This window comes from Marmota flaviventris, chromosome 13, assembly GCF_047511675.1.
Source record: "Marmota flaviventris isolate mMarFla1 chromosome 13, mMarFla1.hap1, whole genome shotgun sequence".
NCBI lineage: Eukaryota > Metazoa > Chordata > Mammalia > Rodentia > Sciuridae > Marmota > Marmota flaviventris.
Genome location: NC_092510.1, coordinates 56,012,484 through 56,030,014, shown reverse-complemented (window position 1 = coordinate 56,030,014; position 17,531 = coordinate 56,012,484). Strand labels below are relative to the sequence as shown.

The following is a 17,531-nucleotide window of genomic DNA, read 5'->3' as shown; positions in this document are numbered from 1 at the left end:
TTATTAAAGACACTCAGTAAATTTATTTGGAAAATTAAGTTCAATGTCAATAGCTTTTCAGCTTAACTTTTAGCTGAATTTTTAAAAGACATTTGAAACTCTGTATTGAATATAAAGTTTAAATTCAACATTTTAACTTAACTTAAAAACTAGTTATATCCAGTGGGTATATAAATACGTAAGTAGTATATCTGTTATTAAAATTAAAATTCATTAGAATTCCCATTTTCTCCTGCCTGAACTACAGGAGAGGCTGAGTGTGATTGTGCACACCTTTAATTCCAGTGTCTCTGGATGCGGAGTTAGAAGGATCACAAGTTCCAGGTCAGCCTCAGGAAATAAGTGAGGCTCTAAGTAACGTAATGAGACTGTCTATCAAAATTAAATAAAAGAGCTAGGGGTGTAGCTAAGTGGTAAAGCTCCTTTGGGTTATATCCCCAGTAACTCCCCACACCAAAATTAAGAAATTAATAGAAATTTCAGTTCAGAATATAATACTAAAATGTGGTCTGAGAGCAGTGGACAGGTAACCAATAATGAAAAAAGAATTGAAAACACTCCTCTAAACACATGTTGCAAAAGCATAATGGAAAGCAAAAACAGAAGTAGAAAGTTCTGGGGATGACATTCAGAAAACGGAAATCATATTGGTTCCTATTTAAGACATAGGAACAAGTCAAGGGCTTCAGAGAACCTAGAGGCAAAGGTGCAAGACCACCCATCTCAAGCAGCCCAGCAGCATCTTCAAGATCCACAATGGCCTTGCCCTTGGCTTTCCTGCTGGCCCTGGTGGTGCTCAGCTGCAAGAACACTTGCTCTCTGGGCTGTGACCTGCCTCAGATACACAACCTGGGTCTTGAAACTTCTGAGGAAAATGAGGAGGGAGCCCTGACACTCCTGGAAAAAATGAGGAGAATTCCCATTTTCTCCTGCCTGAACTACAGGAAAGACTTTGCCTTCCCCCAGGAGCAGCTGGAGGGTGAGCAGGTGCAGAAGGCTCAAGCTGTTGCTGTCCTCCACCAGATGACCCAGCAGATCCTCAACCTCTTCAGCACCCAGAAGGCCTTTGCTGCTTGGGACAAGACCCTCCTGGACACCTTCCTCAGTGGCCTCTATCAGCTGCTGGATGACCTGAAAGCCTGTGGGTCCAAGCAGGTGGGGGTGAAAGAGGTTGTGAGGAAATACTTCCACAGGATCACTGTCTACCTGAAGGAGAAGAAATACCTGCCTTGTGCCTGGGAGGTGGTCAGAACAGAAATCATGAAATCCTTCTCTTTATCAGTGAATTTGTATGAAAGACTAAGGAGCATGGAAGGAGACCTGGTCCAGCAGGGAAATGCTTCTCACTGATGAACACACCTTACCACACTCCCACAAGTTCTGCCATTTCAAAGACTGTTATTTGTTGCAGTAATTCAGAGAAGAATTCAACCAATTTGTCAAATCTATAGGCACTAGACCCTTACATCCTTGCAGATGTTATCTATTTATATATTTAAATGTTATTTATTTAACTATTTATGAAATTTTATTTATTTAATCAATATAATACTATGTATACCTTTCCAATATGATTAATAAAACCAATCATTTCTTTATATTTAATCAATTGATTTCTTTGTTCTTCATTAATTCCTTCTTCAATTTTTTAAATTCTTTCAATCTTGCAGGAGGATGGGAGGTTAGGTAAATATTTCTTTTCATTCTCTCCCATTTTTGTGTTAAGCAGCAAAATTGAAATTTTAGTTCTAAATGCTGATTTCTGTGTTGCGTTTCATGCACATCATTATATTTGCATTTTCCCATCAACTTAGTTGTGATACTTTCCGACAAGTTGAGATTTAAAAAAATCAACAAAATCTGGATATTATAAAATCTCACCCATATGAAGGGAAAGATAACGGGATTTATCTAACTCATCTCTCCTCCAACTCCCATGGGGTTCCCACTTAAATATTCTTCATCTCTCACTAATCATGCCAATTTCATCTATTTTCCTCTGCAGTGATGCTTTCAATACACACAACAGCTGATATATATGGGGCTAGGAGGTGGTGCATATTAATGGAGTACCATATTATGTTTGGTGCAAAGTTTAAATCAGGTTAAACATGATCATCTCCTTGAACATTTATCCTGTCTCTCTTGTGAACAAATCAAGGTCCCTGCCTCCAGCTTTTTCAAATGAACAGGAGGTTCATGCTCTGAACAGTCACCACATCCTGCAATGGCCCACTAGCTCCTTGCCCCTTTCCACCTGTATTGGGGAACCATTGATCAGCCTTTCCCATCTTTCCACCTTCTCCTTTCTGTGGCCTCTGGTAAGCACCATTCCACTCTCAACTCCTATGAGATAATCTTCTCCCTATTTCACAAGAGAGTGAGATCCTGTGGCACTTGTCTTCCTGTCCAGCTCATTTTACCTTACATGATGATCTCCAGTTCCATGCATGCTGCAGATCACAGGTTTTCATTCTTGTTTGTGCGTGTGTGTGTGCATGCACATACACATATGTGTCTATGAATAATATATCATATACTATGCAATATATAATTAAAAATATTAGCATAATATATATGTATATATACATGTGTTTGAAACACTTCATTTGTGATTGCTGTGACACTCCTCCTTGCTCCATACTTCCATGGATCCTGTCATGTCACTCCCAAACCACAATAGTTTCCTCCCTCTCTGGTTCAGAAATCTCCTTTGTCCCTGGAGTGGTGTTGTGTGCCTGTAGTCCCAGAGGCTCTCCAGGCTAGACACCAGGATGGCAAGTTAAAAGCTGACGTCAGCGACCTAGCTAGGCCTTAACCAACCTAGGGAAACACTGCCTCAAAATCAAAAAGAAAAAGATCCTGGATGTGACTCAGTGTTTAAGTAGCCCTGGGTTCAATCTCTGGTACCAAAACAAACAAACAAACAAACAAACAAAACGACTGTGATGTCCTCCTTCATTTCTCATTAACCTGCCTGTGTATATATCTTTTTTTTGTGTGTGTTTGTGTTCTATTAGAGTTTCCAGCTGTAAACTTTCTCTGAAATTGTATGCAGCCACCAACTGAAAGCAATGGTTGAACGAAAGTTCTAGGTTTTCCAGAAACCTCCAAGAGAAGTTTTAGTTCCTCCTAGTTAATATTTTTGGAAATAAAAGCCTGTAGTTATTACAGTGATATAAGAGTAGTTGTGACACAAATAAACAAAGAGAAAGCATGATTTGTTTTACTGTGGAAGTGATTAAAATATTGACAGAAGAAGACAGAAGCCTGCAGGCCAAGATGGACAGAGAAAGAGTCCAAGTCTGGCAATTAAGCTTCTGTTCTATGCATAATTCTGCATACTGGCAAGACCTTTTTTACATAGAGCTAAAATAGGCTGTTCTCCTGGGAGGAAGTGACCCAATATTGGAAGAGTCCATTTCCTTAACTTTTCATCTCAGAGAAGGAAAAGACTCCTAGCCCCAGGCAGGTAGTGTCCTCTTTGGGCAAAGGACAGGTGTGGGGGAAAAAGGGTCAGAATGTTTCACTTCTCTCCAGCCTGATCAGCCTTCCAGAGTCTCCTGGCCCTTCAGTTTCTCTGTATCCTATGTGATGCTAGGAGGTAGGACAGCACACCTGAAGGGAAATCAGGAAAAATCTAAGTGGCTAGTTTTACAATTTTACTCCTAGTATATTACCCAGCATGACTTTATAGTAGAGAGAAAATTATTTTTTTTGGAAGGAGGGATTGAAATCAGGACACTTTACCACTGAGCCACAAACACATCCCTTTTTATTTTGAAACAATGTAAAACTTGCCAAGTTGCTTAGGGCTTCATTAAGTTGCAGAAGCTGGCCTTGAACTTGCCATTTCCTCCTTCCTTAATTTCCTGAACAACTGGGATTTCAGTGTGCACTTAATGCCAGATAAAATTCTGTCTCTTTGAATAATGACTTGGAAGACTTACTCCACCTTGATTCAGGACTAAGACACAGCAAGGGCAAATTAAAGAGTTTTTAGGGAATGCAGAAATAGCCAGCTGACAGCCTGTGGAAGAATCCATTGGGAAAGACTCTGGGAAGTTTAAAGAAGTCTGAATAATATTGTTGCTTAAGAGGATGATCAGAAATTGCCTGTAAATTGCTGAGCTAGCAGAAAAGGGCTTGGAGGGAGGGAGGAATCACTCAAACCTTAGTTTATATCACAGACCCAAACTTTAGAGTTCTTCTCTCCAGATGAGAGGAGGGAGGCTGGGATACTCAAAGTTATCTTCATCTTGAGGGCTTCCTTTCCCCCTCCCCCATTCTCTCCCTCCCTGTCACTCCCCTCACCCCCCATGGGGAAGACTGCCAGCATTTCATTAGAGGGTTTTTCTGCCCAGAGGAATCCAAGCCACCTTCAATAGCCACACTAAGTCTCACCATCTCAAATAATTAAGCCACCCTAAATCTTAATATCTCAAATAATTTGTCGCAGTCCAGCTGCAGCAAAATAACCAGGGGGTGAGGAACAACTTGTGCATGTTGATACAGCAGGAGTGGAAGCCTTTTATTGCAGGACAGGAGCAGTATTTATACATTCCACACAGCTTATCTAATTAGCATAAACTAGATACAGCAGTCAACCAATCAGGAATCTCTACACTTAATGGCTTGCTTTTGTTACTTCTCAAACCACTCCCTCTGGCATTTTGCCAGGCACCATCCAGACTTGTTTAAGAACTCTAACATTCCCCTTGCCAAATGCCAGGTGTTATTTTGACTTGTTACAGACTCTAACAATAATTAACAAAAAACAAAACACAAACACTCAGAAATATATTTAGAAAAGTGAAGCCTCTGATAGATCTCGTCCACATGGGTTCTTGAACTAGACAAAGACAAAATGGCTCCCATAGTTTATTTAAGGGGGTACATCAAAGGTAGGGGTAAGATTTCAAGGGCAGAGTCTTGCTTTGTGATTTCTTTCATCCAGCAGGTTGATTGACATCTTGGCAGGTCACATCCTTCTCAGGTTCTCTGTGGGATCTTAGGCAGAATTTGAGGGGGAAGTCCACCTGTATCAGGCAGTCAATCCCTGTGGGGAATGCCCCAGGGAGTTCCCAGTGCCAGACTTAGCCTCAGGAGGCTACTATGCTCAACAATCCACACATAACCCACAGAGGGCTTGTGACAAAATCAGTCAATCTCAATCTCTCTCTCTCTCTCTCTCTCTCTCTCTCTCTCTCTCTCTCTCTCCCCCCCCCTCTTCTCTGTCTCCCATTGCTCAACACCTTTCAACATTATTTCCTGTCCATCCTTTGATTAATTTTTAATGTTGTTTCCTTCGTTAATGTCATTTTACTTCTAATACTTTCACATGTCATGCTCGCGTGCAGAAAATGCACAATTAGTCTCTGAATTCTCAACTTACACTGAAAAGTCTCCGGAACCATCTTTCTGACATATCCAGATGTCAATTTATTATATAGTGGAAAGTGTTGGAAAACAGATAAGAAAGTGGTGAAGCTGGCAGCCAAAGGGTTTATCTCAGCCTGGGAAACAGGACTAGAATAGGACACAGGGAGCCTGCTTGGTCCTACCCTGGGTGCCTTGAGCAGTGGCAGTTCATGGTAATGCATGAGCTGGAGAAAGCTTGTGTGTATAAGAAGTAAGAGGGAGAAGATGGCTGTACCTCAACCCTCCCTGCCTGCCAAGCCTCACACTGCACAGGGCAAGAAAGATATTCCACAGACAAAAACAAGATGCCAGATCCTTTGGCATCTCAATCTCTCTGCTGTGTGGATTCAATGTCACACTTTACTTGGTTCATAAATCAAGTCCATTTCTGTTCTTTCAGTCCTTAATAGGACCTTCCAGACAAGCCATTACCTCAACTACCCCTGAGGTGCTAACCTTGGATCATTGGTGAGTTTGGAATAGTTCATCTCTCCAGATTTATTTTTGTCTCCAAGGAGCTCTCTAGATGACCTAACACAAATAGTGTTAATGGGAAGTAGGAGTCAATACTTTCAGAGATCTTAGTCTATAGTCAGGCTACAATAAATTTTGATGGTAAGACTGAAGACTAGAACTAAAATTTTTGAGACCTTAGAGCTTCCTTCTTTCAATTCTAGGTTTCTCAGGGCAGACTTTTCATTGTCTTAGTAGATTATGACCAAGTTGGAATGCACAGCCAAGGTCAACATCCACAGTCCTACCAGACTCTGTGAGTGTGCTAGTCCTGGAGCCTGGTGGCCAAGCTGCTGTTGATGGGGTGACTCCCCTCTCTTCTCCTAAGGGCTTATCACATCTGGATTAAATGAGAAAACAGTCAGGCAGTCCATTGAGTGGTCTTTGAGCCTCTGTCAGAAGCAGACATTTCCCTGCCTTGGGCACCTGAACATTGGCCCTCAGTCTTCCCCTCGGCCGTGTCCCTGGAGCTCAATTTGTCTGCATTGCATGTGGCTAAGTTACACTCTGCCACTGGTCAAGGGAGAGTCATTTCCTTCTTTCACTTTTATGAAATTACGACATCATTTTTTTCCCCATTTTACCCACAAACTGTCTAATTTTGCTTTTTAGGAAAGTTGAAATGAGAAATGAAATCTGATACAGAAAAGCAGTGCAGCCTTTCACCTTTCTTCTACTTTACATTATTTGTCTGACTTCATGATAAAAGCCTAATGCATGAGCAGCAACACAAAGTTTTCCTGGTAAACCATTATTAAAAAGAATGTACAAAAAATTAAAGTGATAAATCAAAAAGAGGAACGAGGGCTTTTTCTTCCTGACATAACAGCCTGGGTCTCACCACCCTGTGTTGTTAGAGTGAGACAGAGACCAAGGAGCCATGACCCCAATGGAGCCACACTAACTATTATCAACTGAAAGCCATATGTTTGTGTATGATAGCTTCACATGAGTGACAGAGTCATCCATGAGTGCCCTTGCCCAGCTCAGAAAATCTGAGGAAGACAAGAATTCTAAAAAGTGGAAGAATTAAACAATAAAAATATAATTAGCAAAATAAATTTACTTGGCTACTGAAGGTAAAATGATTCTACTAGTCCTCTAGCTACCTACACATAACAAACTTTTAATCTCAGGAAGAAAACTATTGATACTTTTGTTACCCGGATACATGTATCAGGAGAGAAGTCACTACTGAGCACTAGGGTCTTTGTGACAAGAACTCTAGTGACAGGGGCAAGAATCATGGAGAGTTTGTCCTTTTGTCAACAAAGGAATAGTTCCTTTCTCAGTAATGGAGTCCTCATATGGAATCCTCTGGTGGTGCACCTGCTCTCTGAATGAGTTTGATGAGTGTCGATTGAGGACACTTTGCCATTTGAGAGCAGAACTTGTTACTAGTTATGACAATCACCTTGAGAGTCTGGTGATTTGGGGGAAATATTATCATCTTGAAATTAGTATCGCCATACTCATAAGAAGCTGAAGAAGTCCTGGATTTCTCCCAGTATTATTGGCAGACTGAGGAGCAATGTAGACGTCAGTAAGAAAATGATGGACAGAAAAGACAGTATCTACATTAACTCTGATCCTGTGGCTCAGTGAAGCATAAGCACACAGAACTGCAGGAATATGTTCTAAAAGGAGAGGAATAGAGTGAAACTCATTTGTCAGGAATCATCAGCTTTTGTTGTGAATAAATCAAAAAGCAATCTGATTCAGGTAGAACTTTATTGCTAAACATAATCTGGTAAAACATGGAATAAACACAGGGACTCATAGGCCTGAGGGAGCAGACTTTCTATATCAAAGAAGGAGGGAACAATGAATGTTAGGATCAGGGCTAAAAGTTTGTTTCTAGAACAGAGAATATTTATAAATATTTATAATATTTATAGATAAAAAAGTGTGTGTGTTTGATAGAGAGATTGGAATTATCGTCCTGTATGGCAACTGGCAACTAATCCTGTATAATCACTAGTTTTTGTTACATGGGTTCTAAAGGAGGAGATTGTCATCAATGAATCCTCTGTGCCCATCTCAGAAATGTAAAAGATAAAATTCAGAGGTTTAAGCAGATTAATTGGAAATTAATATAGTACTTAGCAAACTCAAAATTATTTGTGTATTGAAGTTAAAACAACTGTTATAATCACTCTAGATTCACAAACAGAACCAACCTTTGCAATCAGCATCTACTTCTATACACACTTTTGTCTTTAGATCAAAGATACTTCCCATTTGACTGATAAGTAGGCATTTGGACCCAGCACATCTGAAATTTACTTTTAAAACTATCTTCTAGTGTATAATCAATAAATTAGGTTGATAACATTTTTTGATTACCTTCTGATTGTTTCAATATTCCTGAACTACTGAGCCGACTTCCATTTTCCTTAAAAAACAGGGAAGACCACCCAAATTCAGAAGATGGAAACTAGCTGTCTTGCTGGAAGCCATCCATGAACTGTGCGTGAACTAAAAGGATGTTGAAGCCATTAGGCAGGAAATCCTGGTATCAGGAACTCTCCGAAGCAACCTTGATGGTTTGAGAACACCTTGTTCATGTGCCTTCCTACCTAGCTCCATCACAAGTTCTGCACAGCATTAGAGATGGGGTGACCTGCTGGAGCCACACAGCCTTTCGGACATGGGTGTGGCTTGCCAAAATACCAATCAACCTGTTTACTGCAAGATCCTGCCACATAGAGAAGCGAGCACCAAGCAAACACTGAACCAATACTCCTCCTGAAACCTTATCCCTTCCTTTGATGTATTCCTCTTTAAGTACAGAATAAGAGCCTTTATTTTCGGTGGTTCAGTTCCAGCTCCCATCAGGACTCGAAGACCCATCAGATGGTCCCTTTCTATCTAATTTCTGGCTGTTTTAATTCTCACTGATTTCATTTCCCAGGTGGCTCACATCTCCTGAGCAGGAATCTACCCTGGTGGGGTGCTTGTCCCCTTGCAATAAGTCTCTACCATCTGATGATCCAGCAGATGTTCAATCTCTTCAGCACGGTGGACAACCATGCAGACGGAAATGAGTTCCTCCTTGATCAACTATGCTCTAGGCTTCATCTCAGCCTGGATCAACTGAAGCGAACATTCATAGAAAAACTGTGTCCCATTTGGGATTTGCTCCCCAGAAGTATTACCATACAATCATCTGCTATTTGAAGGAAAAGCAGTATAACTCCTGGGCCTGGGAGGTTGTCAAAGGGGGGATTGAATTGTGTCACAAGCCAGCCATGAGCTGTGTATGTGAGCTATATGCATTTGAGCATATATAAGGGAACTGCACTGACATGGCTGCCTGATTGTGCGACATATGTTTTTTTCACTGACTCTGCCTATGATCCCCACAGGGCACCTGAGATGGGTGTGGCTTTACAAAATGTCAGTCAATCTGCTAACCACAAGACATCACCAAGCAACCCCTGAAACCCAATCCTTTGCCTTATTTGGGTTGAAATTTCTCAATGTCTTCCCCCCAATAAATAGGAAGGTTTCAGGCATGTTCTCTCTCTTTTGCCTGCCTCTCTTGCCTCCTCTGTGGGAGGAGCCATCACTGAACCCCAAAAAGGCATTTCTATCTCTGTGTGGTTATTTAGTAGCCAATGCAATTCATCTGGAGTGACCATGACTGATTCAGTTGCGTGTCGCTGTAGAATTGCCCTTTTTCAACATTGGAAATCATCAAGGAAAATTCAGCGAGAGAGAGAGAGAGAGAGAGAGAGAGAGAGAGAGAGAGAGAGAAGAAACTCATGCTCCTGACTCCCTCTAATGAATTACATGACTTGTTTTTCTGAACCCCAAACACAAACTCATCTGAGAGTTTTGCACTAGCAGAAAAACACCTCAAACCTAAATCATGAGAGTATTTTAAATAGATGTAATAGGTAATGCATTTTAAATTGACAAAAAACTTTTAGAGAGACTAGCATGGTTTATTTTTTAAAGAAATAATATTATTATTTATAATTTTAATTTTTCCTAATAAAATTCTTGAAAGCAATTTGCATTTCCAGAAGTTTGAAATTTAGTTTTCTCATAGAAAAGATTCATCAAGAGTGCCAATTTCGAATGACAATTGTCAGTTAAATTGATGCTAGGTTCCATTACAGATAACAAAAACATAAGTAACTCTATCTTAATACAAATTTATCTTTCTTTCAATAAGAGCTCTGTGAAGGAATTCCTGTCAGATGACCTCTTGGTTGGCCCTCTCCCAACAGTGATTCAAGAACCAAACTGTAATGTTCAAGTCATATTGGGGCAGAGAAGCTTCCGCTAAAACTTCACTGGGAATTTTCTTGGGAATTATTCATTTTTTTATCCAGAGGTTTTCTTTTCTAAGTAATAGGAATTTCTCAGCTCCATTATAATCTTATTATGTGGTTGATTGTTAACCAAAATGTCATTGTGTGGCACATAATTATGTTCTTTATTGAACTGATGCCGGAAGTTCTTTCAGTTAATAAATCTCAATGTCAATATTATTCCCAAGATTTGGGAGGTGTCACACAATTTTTACTTGACTATGCTTTCTGGTCCTCTCTGTTGTCACTTCTCACATTCCTTTAAGTCACATATTCATATGTTTGATGGTGTATGTACCATAGTTTCCCTTTGCTTTTGCCTTTCATTTTAATTCTCTCTTTGTTTCTCTAATTGACTGATTTCAAACAGCTTGTCATTAAGTTTATTCTGTTTTCAACCTGATTGAACCCACTGTTGAAACTCTCTATTAAGGTTTTTAGTTTTGTCAGTACATTTTTCTGTTCCAGAATCTATTTGGTTCTTTTACATGTCATCTATTTATTTATCAAACGTCTTATTTGGTTCATAAATTGTTCTCTTGGTTTCATTTAGCTGTCTGTCTTCTCCTGTACCTCATTAGCCTTCTTTAAGGTATTTAATTTTAAATCTTTTTTTTTTTTCAGTAATCCTTATATCACTATTTCCTTGGAACCAGTTTACTGGTGTTTTTTTCTTTTTTTTTTTTTGCTGTGTTGGTGATGTTTTTGACTAATACCTCATGATCCACGTATCTTGCATTAGTGTCTGTGCATTTGAAGGAGCAAGAAGCTGTTCCATTCTTTACAGAGTAGCAGATAAAGATCTTCTCCATTGCTTCTCAAGGAATGCTACTGGGATCACAATCAAGTGCAAATGGAATCAGATCATGCTGCAACTGCTTAATCTGTAGCACAGAAGAAAGTTCAGAAGCTGGTTTCTAGGGAATAGGCAGTTGGCATGGACCCTGCCTGATCACTTGATGGATAAGACAAGGACTTTGTTCAGTAGGGCTGGCACTGGGACAAGCCTTGCTTTAGGATCCACAGTTGAGTCTGCAAAAGGTGGGCCTGTTATCAGTTAAATAGATGGAAATACTTTCCAATGAGTCTTTGGAAGGACTTCTCCCAGTCCCTAGGCAGGTTATTGCATGGCCTGAGAGGCCCCAGATTATAGAGAGCAGTATTCTTCAGGATATGTACCTGGACTGAGGTTGGTGAACTTGCCTTCAGAGGAATGTAGGAGCCTGCCTCCTGCCAGTTCTCTGGGTAGATAGGATTTCTCCTGTACAACAGCTGAGAGACGGTTGATCCACATCATAGGGCTATTTCAGGATCCACAGTCAGACCACAGTTGGTGAGTTTGCTTCCATAGGCTCAGATGGGTTTGAACTTGCAGTGGTGGAATGAGGGGGCTTGGCATCTCTACCACCTTGTCAAGCAATCAGTGGATGCTGTCAGCCCCAGGAAGTATCTGAACAGATTTAAGACATTTGAGATAGATAGATAGATAGATAGATAGATAGGGGATTTATTGTAGGAATTAGCTCACATGATTTTTGTGGTTAAGGAATAACAGGACAGGCTATCTGTAACTGGAGATATTGGGATGCCAGTGGCATGACTCCACCCAATTTTGGCAGACTCAGAACCAGGGAAGCTGATGTTGTAATTCTCTCTGAGGCCAAAGACCTGAAAATCCAGTGTGGCTGCAGGTATAAATTTTGGAGTCCATAGAGCCAGGGAACATGAGTTCTGAAGTCCAAAGGCAGGAAAAAAAAAGTATGGTAGTTTTAGGCAAGGCAGAGATAGAGGGAGACAGACAGAGAAAGAGAAAATTTCCCTTTACCTTCTGCTATGTTTGAGACTCCAGGTGACAACATTGATTTTCCCACTCAGTCACTGAATCATGCACCAATTTCCTCTAGTCACACTTTCACAGAGAGACCCCCCCCCCAAATGCTTTATCAGTTTTTAAGTATTACTTCATCTAGTCAAGGTGACAGCTAAATTTAACCATCACAATCAAGAGGGATTATGAGAATTAAATATGGCACAGAGAACTGCCTGGAATCTCAAAAGAAAAGTAAATCCATGCTTGGGCAAACAATATCTGTATCTGAGAGGGCTCCTTGGGATTTTCTAGAAGCAGGCCCTGATGGCACATGTTGGAAATGTTGGTTGGGCAGCTCTTGTCTGCCCCAGGGCCACTGAACCACCGATGGGAGTCTTCCAATGTGGCAGGGGGTACAGACTGGATGGTCTTCTGATAATCTTCTGATAATAGAAAGGCGGAAGAAAATAAGTCTTTTTCTAAGCAGTTGTGAAGTTCAAGGCTAACGTTCCTGTAATAAAAGATAGATAAACAAGAAAAAAGCAAGACAAATTTATTTAGCCAAAGTTTACAAGACATAGGAGGCTTCAGAAACAAAGATTAGAAGACCCAGGGAAACTGCCTTTCATGCTTAGAAGATTGAAAGAGCACAGCCCTGTGGCAGGATCATTGTCCTAAAGGGGATTTGACAAATTGTACCATTTGACAAATGGTAACAAACTGGGGGACTCCCCAAGGCCTATTTGCTCAGATTCTTCTGAGAGTCTCTGGGTTTCATGCCTGTTCTCTGGGCATAGGGCAGGATGCTCATTGCATGCGTTATGACCCACTTTAGGGGAGGAATTTCAGAGAATACTTTATGGCCAGAGCATACACACAAAAAGAGAATGACTTTCTTACTTCTGTAGTTTTCTCAGTTTCCAGGGGGTCACTTTTGGGGATATCATATTCCAAATCCTAACTTTAGCAAGAGTTGGGCACAGTCCCCAGCATAGTGGCCTATTGACATCTGGATCTGGTGGTGAGTAGGACTGAAACTGAAGAAGCAGTCTGGCTAAAGGCCTGTGACAAGACATGTAGAATGTGGGAAAGGACAAAGGAACAGAAAGTGTCTGAAACCCATGGCACACAGATCTAGGCTGGCACTGCCCCTCCTCACACAGCTCAGATGGAGAATTCTCTGCCCCGCCAGCTGCTCCTGGGGTTTGCAGAGAACCCACAGCCTAGGCAGGAGCAGCTTGGTCACCCAGTGAGGGGGGTGAGTGAGGCAGCAGGTGGGAGACAGGAAGACAGGCTCTTCTCCCTTTCCCTGAACATAAGCTTTTCATGTGGTTTCCAAGTTTCACAGAAACTCTATGGCTGAGCAAGCTTCTCCAGTGAGATGAAGAGTTTTGGTGAGATTCTCACTCTCTGTGTTCAGGTGGATGATGTTGTCTTCCAACCAGGCGCTTCCTACATTTTGCATCCTCCTCCCTCCCATCCCCAACTGTTTTCATGGACTGGGCTCTAAGTGGAATGTGGAATCAAGGTCATTACATCTGGTCAGAAAAATGTCATATTTGTCTTTCTTTGATTTGAATAGGCAAACCAAAAAATAAAGAGATTGATATTATAAGCCCTTAATAATCACCTTCAATTAACCATGCAAAAGGCACTTGTAAATATTATCAACATCAACACCGCTCAAGTGTTTTGTTTTTAGGACCCACTGATGCATTTTGGAAATTATGGAGACCTCCAAAGAGATTGTGATTCTCTGTTTCTATATATTGATATTTGCCATATAAAAATGTAAAATGAGAAAGTCTTAACTTTTTTTCATTAAAAATACAGCACATATGTAAATAAAATTGTTATTCCCTTTCAAAATTAGAAAATGTAATAAAATTTAATTTTATTCTTAACCACATCAATAATAAAGTATACAATACAATGTTTTCAAAAACATGTCAGAAAATTAATAATAAAATATGTTGGAATAAACCTCAGAAGGAATACAGAAGATGTATAATTAAGCTAATATTAAAACTTTATTGAAGGTATTCTTCAAGAAGTGGAACCAGGGTCTTTACACTTACTGTATATTACAAAATATAACAAAAGCATTTTTATTTATGCAGTGCTTAATAAACATTCATTAATATGTCAATTAAGAATAGGCATGTATTCAATATATTAGTTGTATTTTTCCAGTGGGAGAAACCAGAGCCTTACCTTGCTGTGCAGCCTGCTCTGCAGAGTCTGATTTCCTTCCTTCCTAGGCTTCCTATCCACCATAAAAATGTGCATCATTCACTTAAGACGATAACAGGTGGAACAACTTGCTTAACCCTCATTGGATGAACAAGGTGAAAAAATCAATCTCAGTTTAAGAAGAAAGGCTATATAACTGCTTTTTATTATATAAATACTTTGTATTGGTTTTGGCCATCATAATTAAATTAAAATTTCATTTAAGTCTGTTCTGCTTGTAAGGAGTTTGGAAATGTCTACCCTGGCTTGACAACCAGTAAAATGCTGAACAGACTGAAAGATAAGCACATGTGAAATGCATTAGAAGTGAGAACAATGGGCCAACTGCTCTCCAGTCTTCTTATCTCTGCAAGATTTGAGAGGCAAGAATACATGAAGTCCAGCTTGTTGGAGCAGGGAAATAAGTGGGAAACTGCAGTATGATCTGGTGTTTAAGTAAGAAAATGTGACCAATAATTGATACATTGCTGATGACTTAGGGTGGACAATAAAGAGTGAAAACTTTAGAGGACCCAGTCTTAGGAAGGACCCCGAATTGCATGAGATGAACTTGTTCTCATAGTAAATATCACAGTAGAGTCCTCTAGTACTTCCAGCTGGGAGAGAGAAATAAACCATTTGGTCCTACTCCTTTCTTCTGAAAAGATTTGCCATCAGGAGAAAATAATTAGTCAGAGCCCAGGCTGCTGGATTGTTTGAGAGCTTACTGAGAGCTGGGAGGGAAATACTCAACCTGAGCCCTTTGCAGCATTTCATATGGAAAAAGGAAATACCAATTCCAACTCATTCCAGTTTTCCAAAAATGTGGGAGAAGGAAAATACTCATCTCCAGTCCAGTGTAATACTGCTGTCCCACCTAACAGGTGGGGAAAAACCATTAGCTAAAACACAGCATGTAAATCTCACAATCCTGAGCATAGGTTCCATAAACACTGAGAACTGATTAGACGACAGTATCATAGGAATATGATAGGACACCTCCCCAGTTAATTTTTAAAGGTTTAACTGTAGTAATAAATTACAAGGCACACTTGAAAAAAAACACATTGCAATTTCAAAAAAATATAGGGAGCATCAGACATAGCGACAATGTTGGAATATCAGACCAGTAATTTCAAACAATGGTGATTAATATGCCTCCACATTTAATGGGTAAAATGCAAAAACTGGAAGAACAGGTGGCATTGTAACCAGGGAGAGGAAAATCTGTGAAGAAACCCAAAAGTTATTATGGAGATCAAAAACAGGGTATGGAAAATGAAGAATACCTTTCTTGAGCTTATTAATATACTGGATGGGGCAGAGGAAAGACTCTCTGACCTTGAGGTTAAGTCAATAGAAACTTCTAAGAATGAAATGCAAGGAGAATAAGGACTGAGTATTTGGGTTTGGAGGTGAGGTTTTGCCCCAAAGCCTCTGTGTTAATGCAGGAATATTCAGAGGTAAAGACACAGAATTATGAGAACTCTAACCAATCAGTCTATCCTAGTGGACTGGACAAACTGGGCGGAAACTATAGTCAGGAGGGGCATGGCTAGAGATGGGTCACTGGGGCTGTGGCCTAGCAGAGATCGTCTTCCCTGTGACAAGTACCCCTTTCCCTTTGCTTCCCAGCTACCCTGTCCTGAGATGTTTTCCTCCACCAGCCCTTTCCACCATGATGTCTGCCTCACCTGGGCTCAGAGCAATGGAGTCAGCCCACCATGAAGTGAATCTATGAAACCATGAGTCAAAATAAAATTTTCTTTTTTAAATTTTCCTTGACAAGTATTTTTGTCCCAGAAATGTAAAGCTGACTCACAGACTACAAGGTTGGGGACAGACCAGAATATCCAAGAACTGAGGGAAAACTTCAAAAGATACAACATAGAGGCACTGGAATTCCCAGAAGGAGAAAAAGAAAGGAACACAAGAAACAATAATGACATAATTTCCTCAAATTAATGTGAGACATTAATCTTCAGATGCACAATGTCAAGTACAACCAGGTTTAATGCCAGAAAAAGCTACACCTTTCCATGTTGTTTTCAAACTTCAGAAAGTCAAAGGTGAAGGGAAAGAATTATGAAAGAAGCCAGAGAAAAATCAACATCTTCCTTATGGAGGTTCAAAGATAAGAATATCTAGCTATCTTCTCCCCAGAAGCTGTGCAACCAAGAACAGAGAGAATTGAAAGGTCAAGCACTGGGAGAAAAACCTACTAACTTAGAACACTTTACCTGGTGAAATCATTCTCAAAAAAAAAAGGAAAATAACGACTTTCTCAAATAAACATTGAAAGAATACCAGTAGGCTTGCTTTGCAAAAAAAAATGTTAAAAAAATTTAAAGAGAAGGAAAATAGTATCTATGTCAGAAACTCATATTTGTATTTTTCAAAAAGGAAGAATACTAAAGAAGAAATAAGTAAAGGTAAAATACTTTTCTATTCTTAATTGATGTAACATACAATTTATTCAAAATAATTATAGCAAGATGACTTTAGTCAATATTGCATGTTTGTGCCTACATTTTACAGAATGTTTAGACTATGATAATTTTGCAGTATGAGTAGACTGATCTTTATTCCTCTTGGCAAGATTGTTGGGGAAATGTTTTTCTTTTTTCTTCTTTGCTAGAGTTTCATTGGAACGTTAGGAATATTGTTTCAGTTCTGTAAAAAAAATGCCAGGGATATTTTGATAGAAATTGTACAGAATGTATAGATGACTGTGGATCGTTTAAATATTTTAACATTATTAGTTCTTTCAATCCACTAATGTAAGATCTCTTTCTATTAATTTATCTCCTCTAGCAATTCTGTCATCAGTATTTTCTAGTTTTTGATGTACAGAGCCTTTGCTTCCTCAGTTAAATTTGTACTTTTGATTTCACTGTTAGCATGTAGAAATGCTCCTGATTTTTGTATGCTGATTTCATATCCTACAACTTCTTCAAGCAGTGTTCTGATGGGAAATTTAGAGTTTTCAATACTCTGTATAATCACGTCATTTACACATCCATTCCACTTCTTCGTTTCTTATTTGGATGGCTTTTCAGTTTTCTTGCCTAATGGCTCTGGTTAGGAATTCCACTCGAATATTGAATAGAAGTGGCCCAAGTGGGCATCCTTGTCTTCTTCCTGATCTTCAGGAAAAGATTTTACTTTGCACTATTAAGTATGATAGCCATGTCATCGATAGCCTTTGTTATGTGGAAGTACATTCCTTCTAT

The 17,531-nt window shown here is 39.7% G+C and overlaps 1 protein-coding gene across 1 annotated transcript; it reads left to right on the top strand.

The window, feature by feature from the left end:
- Positions 1-756: 756 nt before the first annotated feature.
- LOC139701521 (interferon alpha-2-like) lies at positions 757-1,350 on the top strand. Its single transcript, XM_071600439.1, has one exon. It carries the CDS (start codon positions 757-759, stop codon positions 1,348-1,350), a length of 594 nt encoding a protein of 197 aa, XP_071456540.1.
- The last annotated feature ends 16,181 nt before the right edge of the window (positions 1,351-17,531 follow it).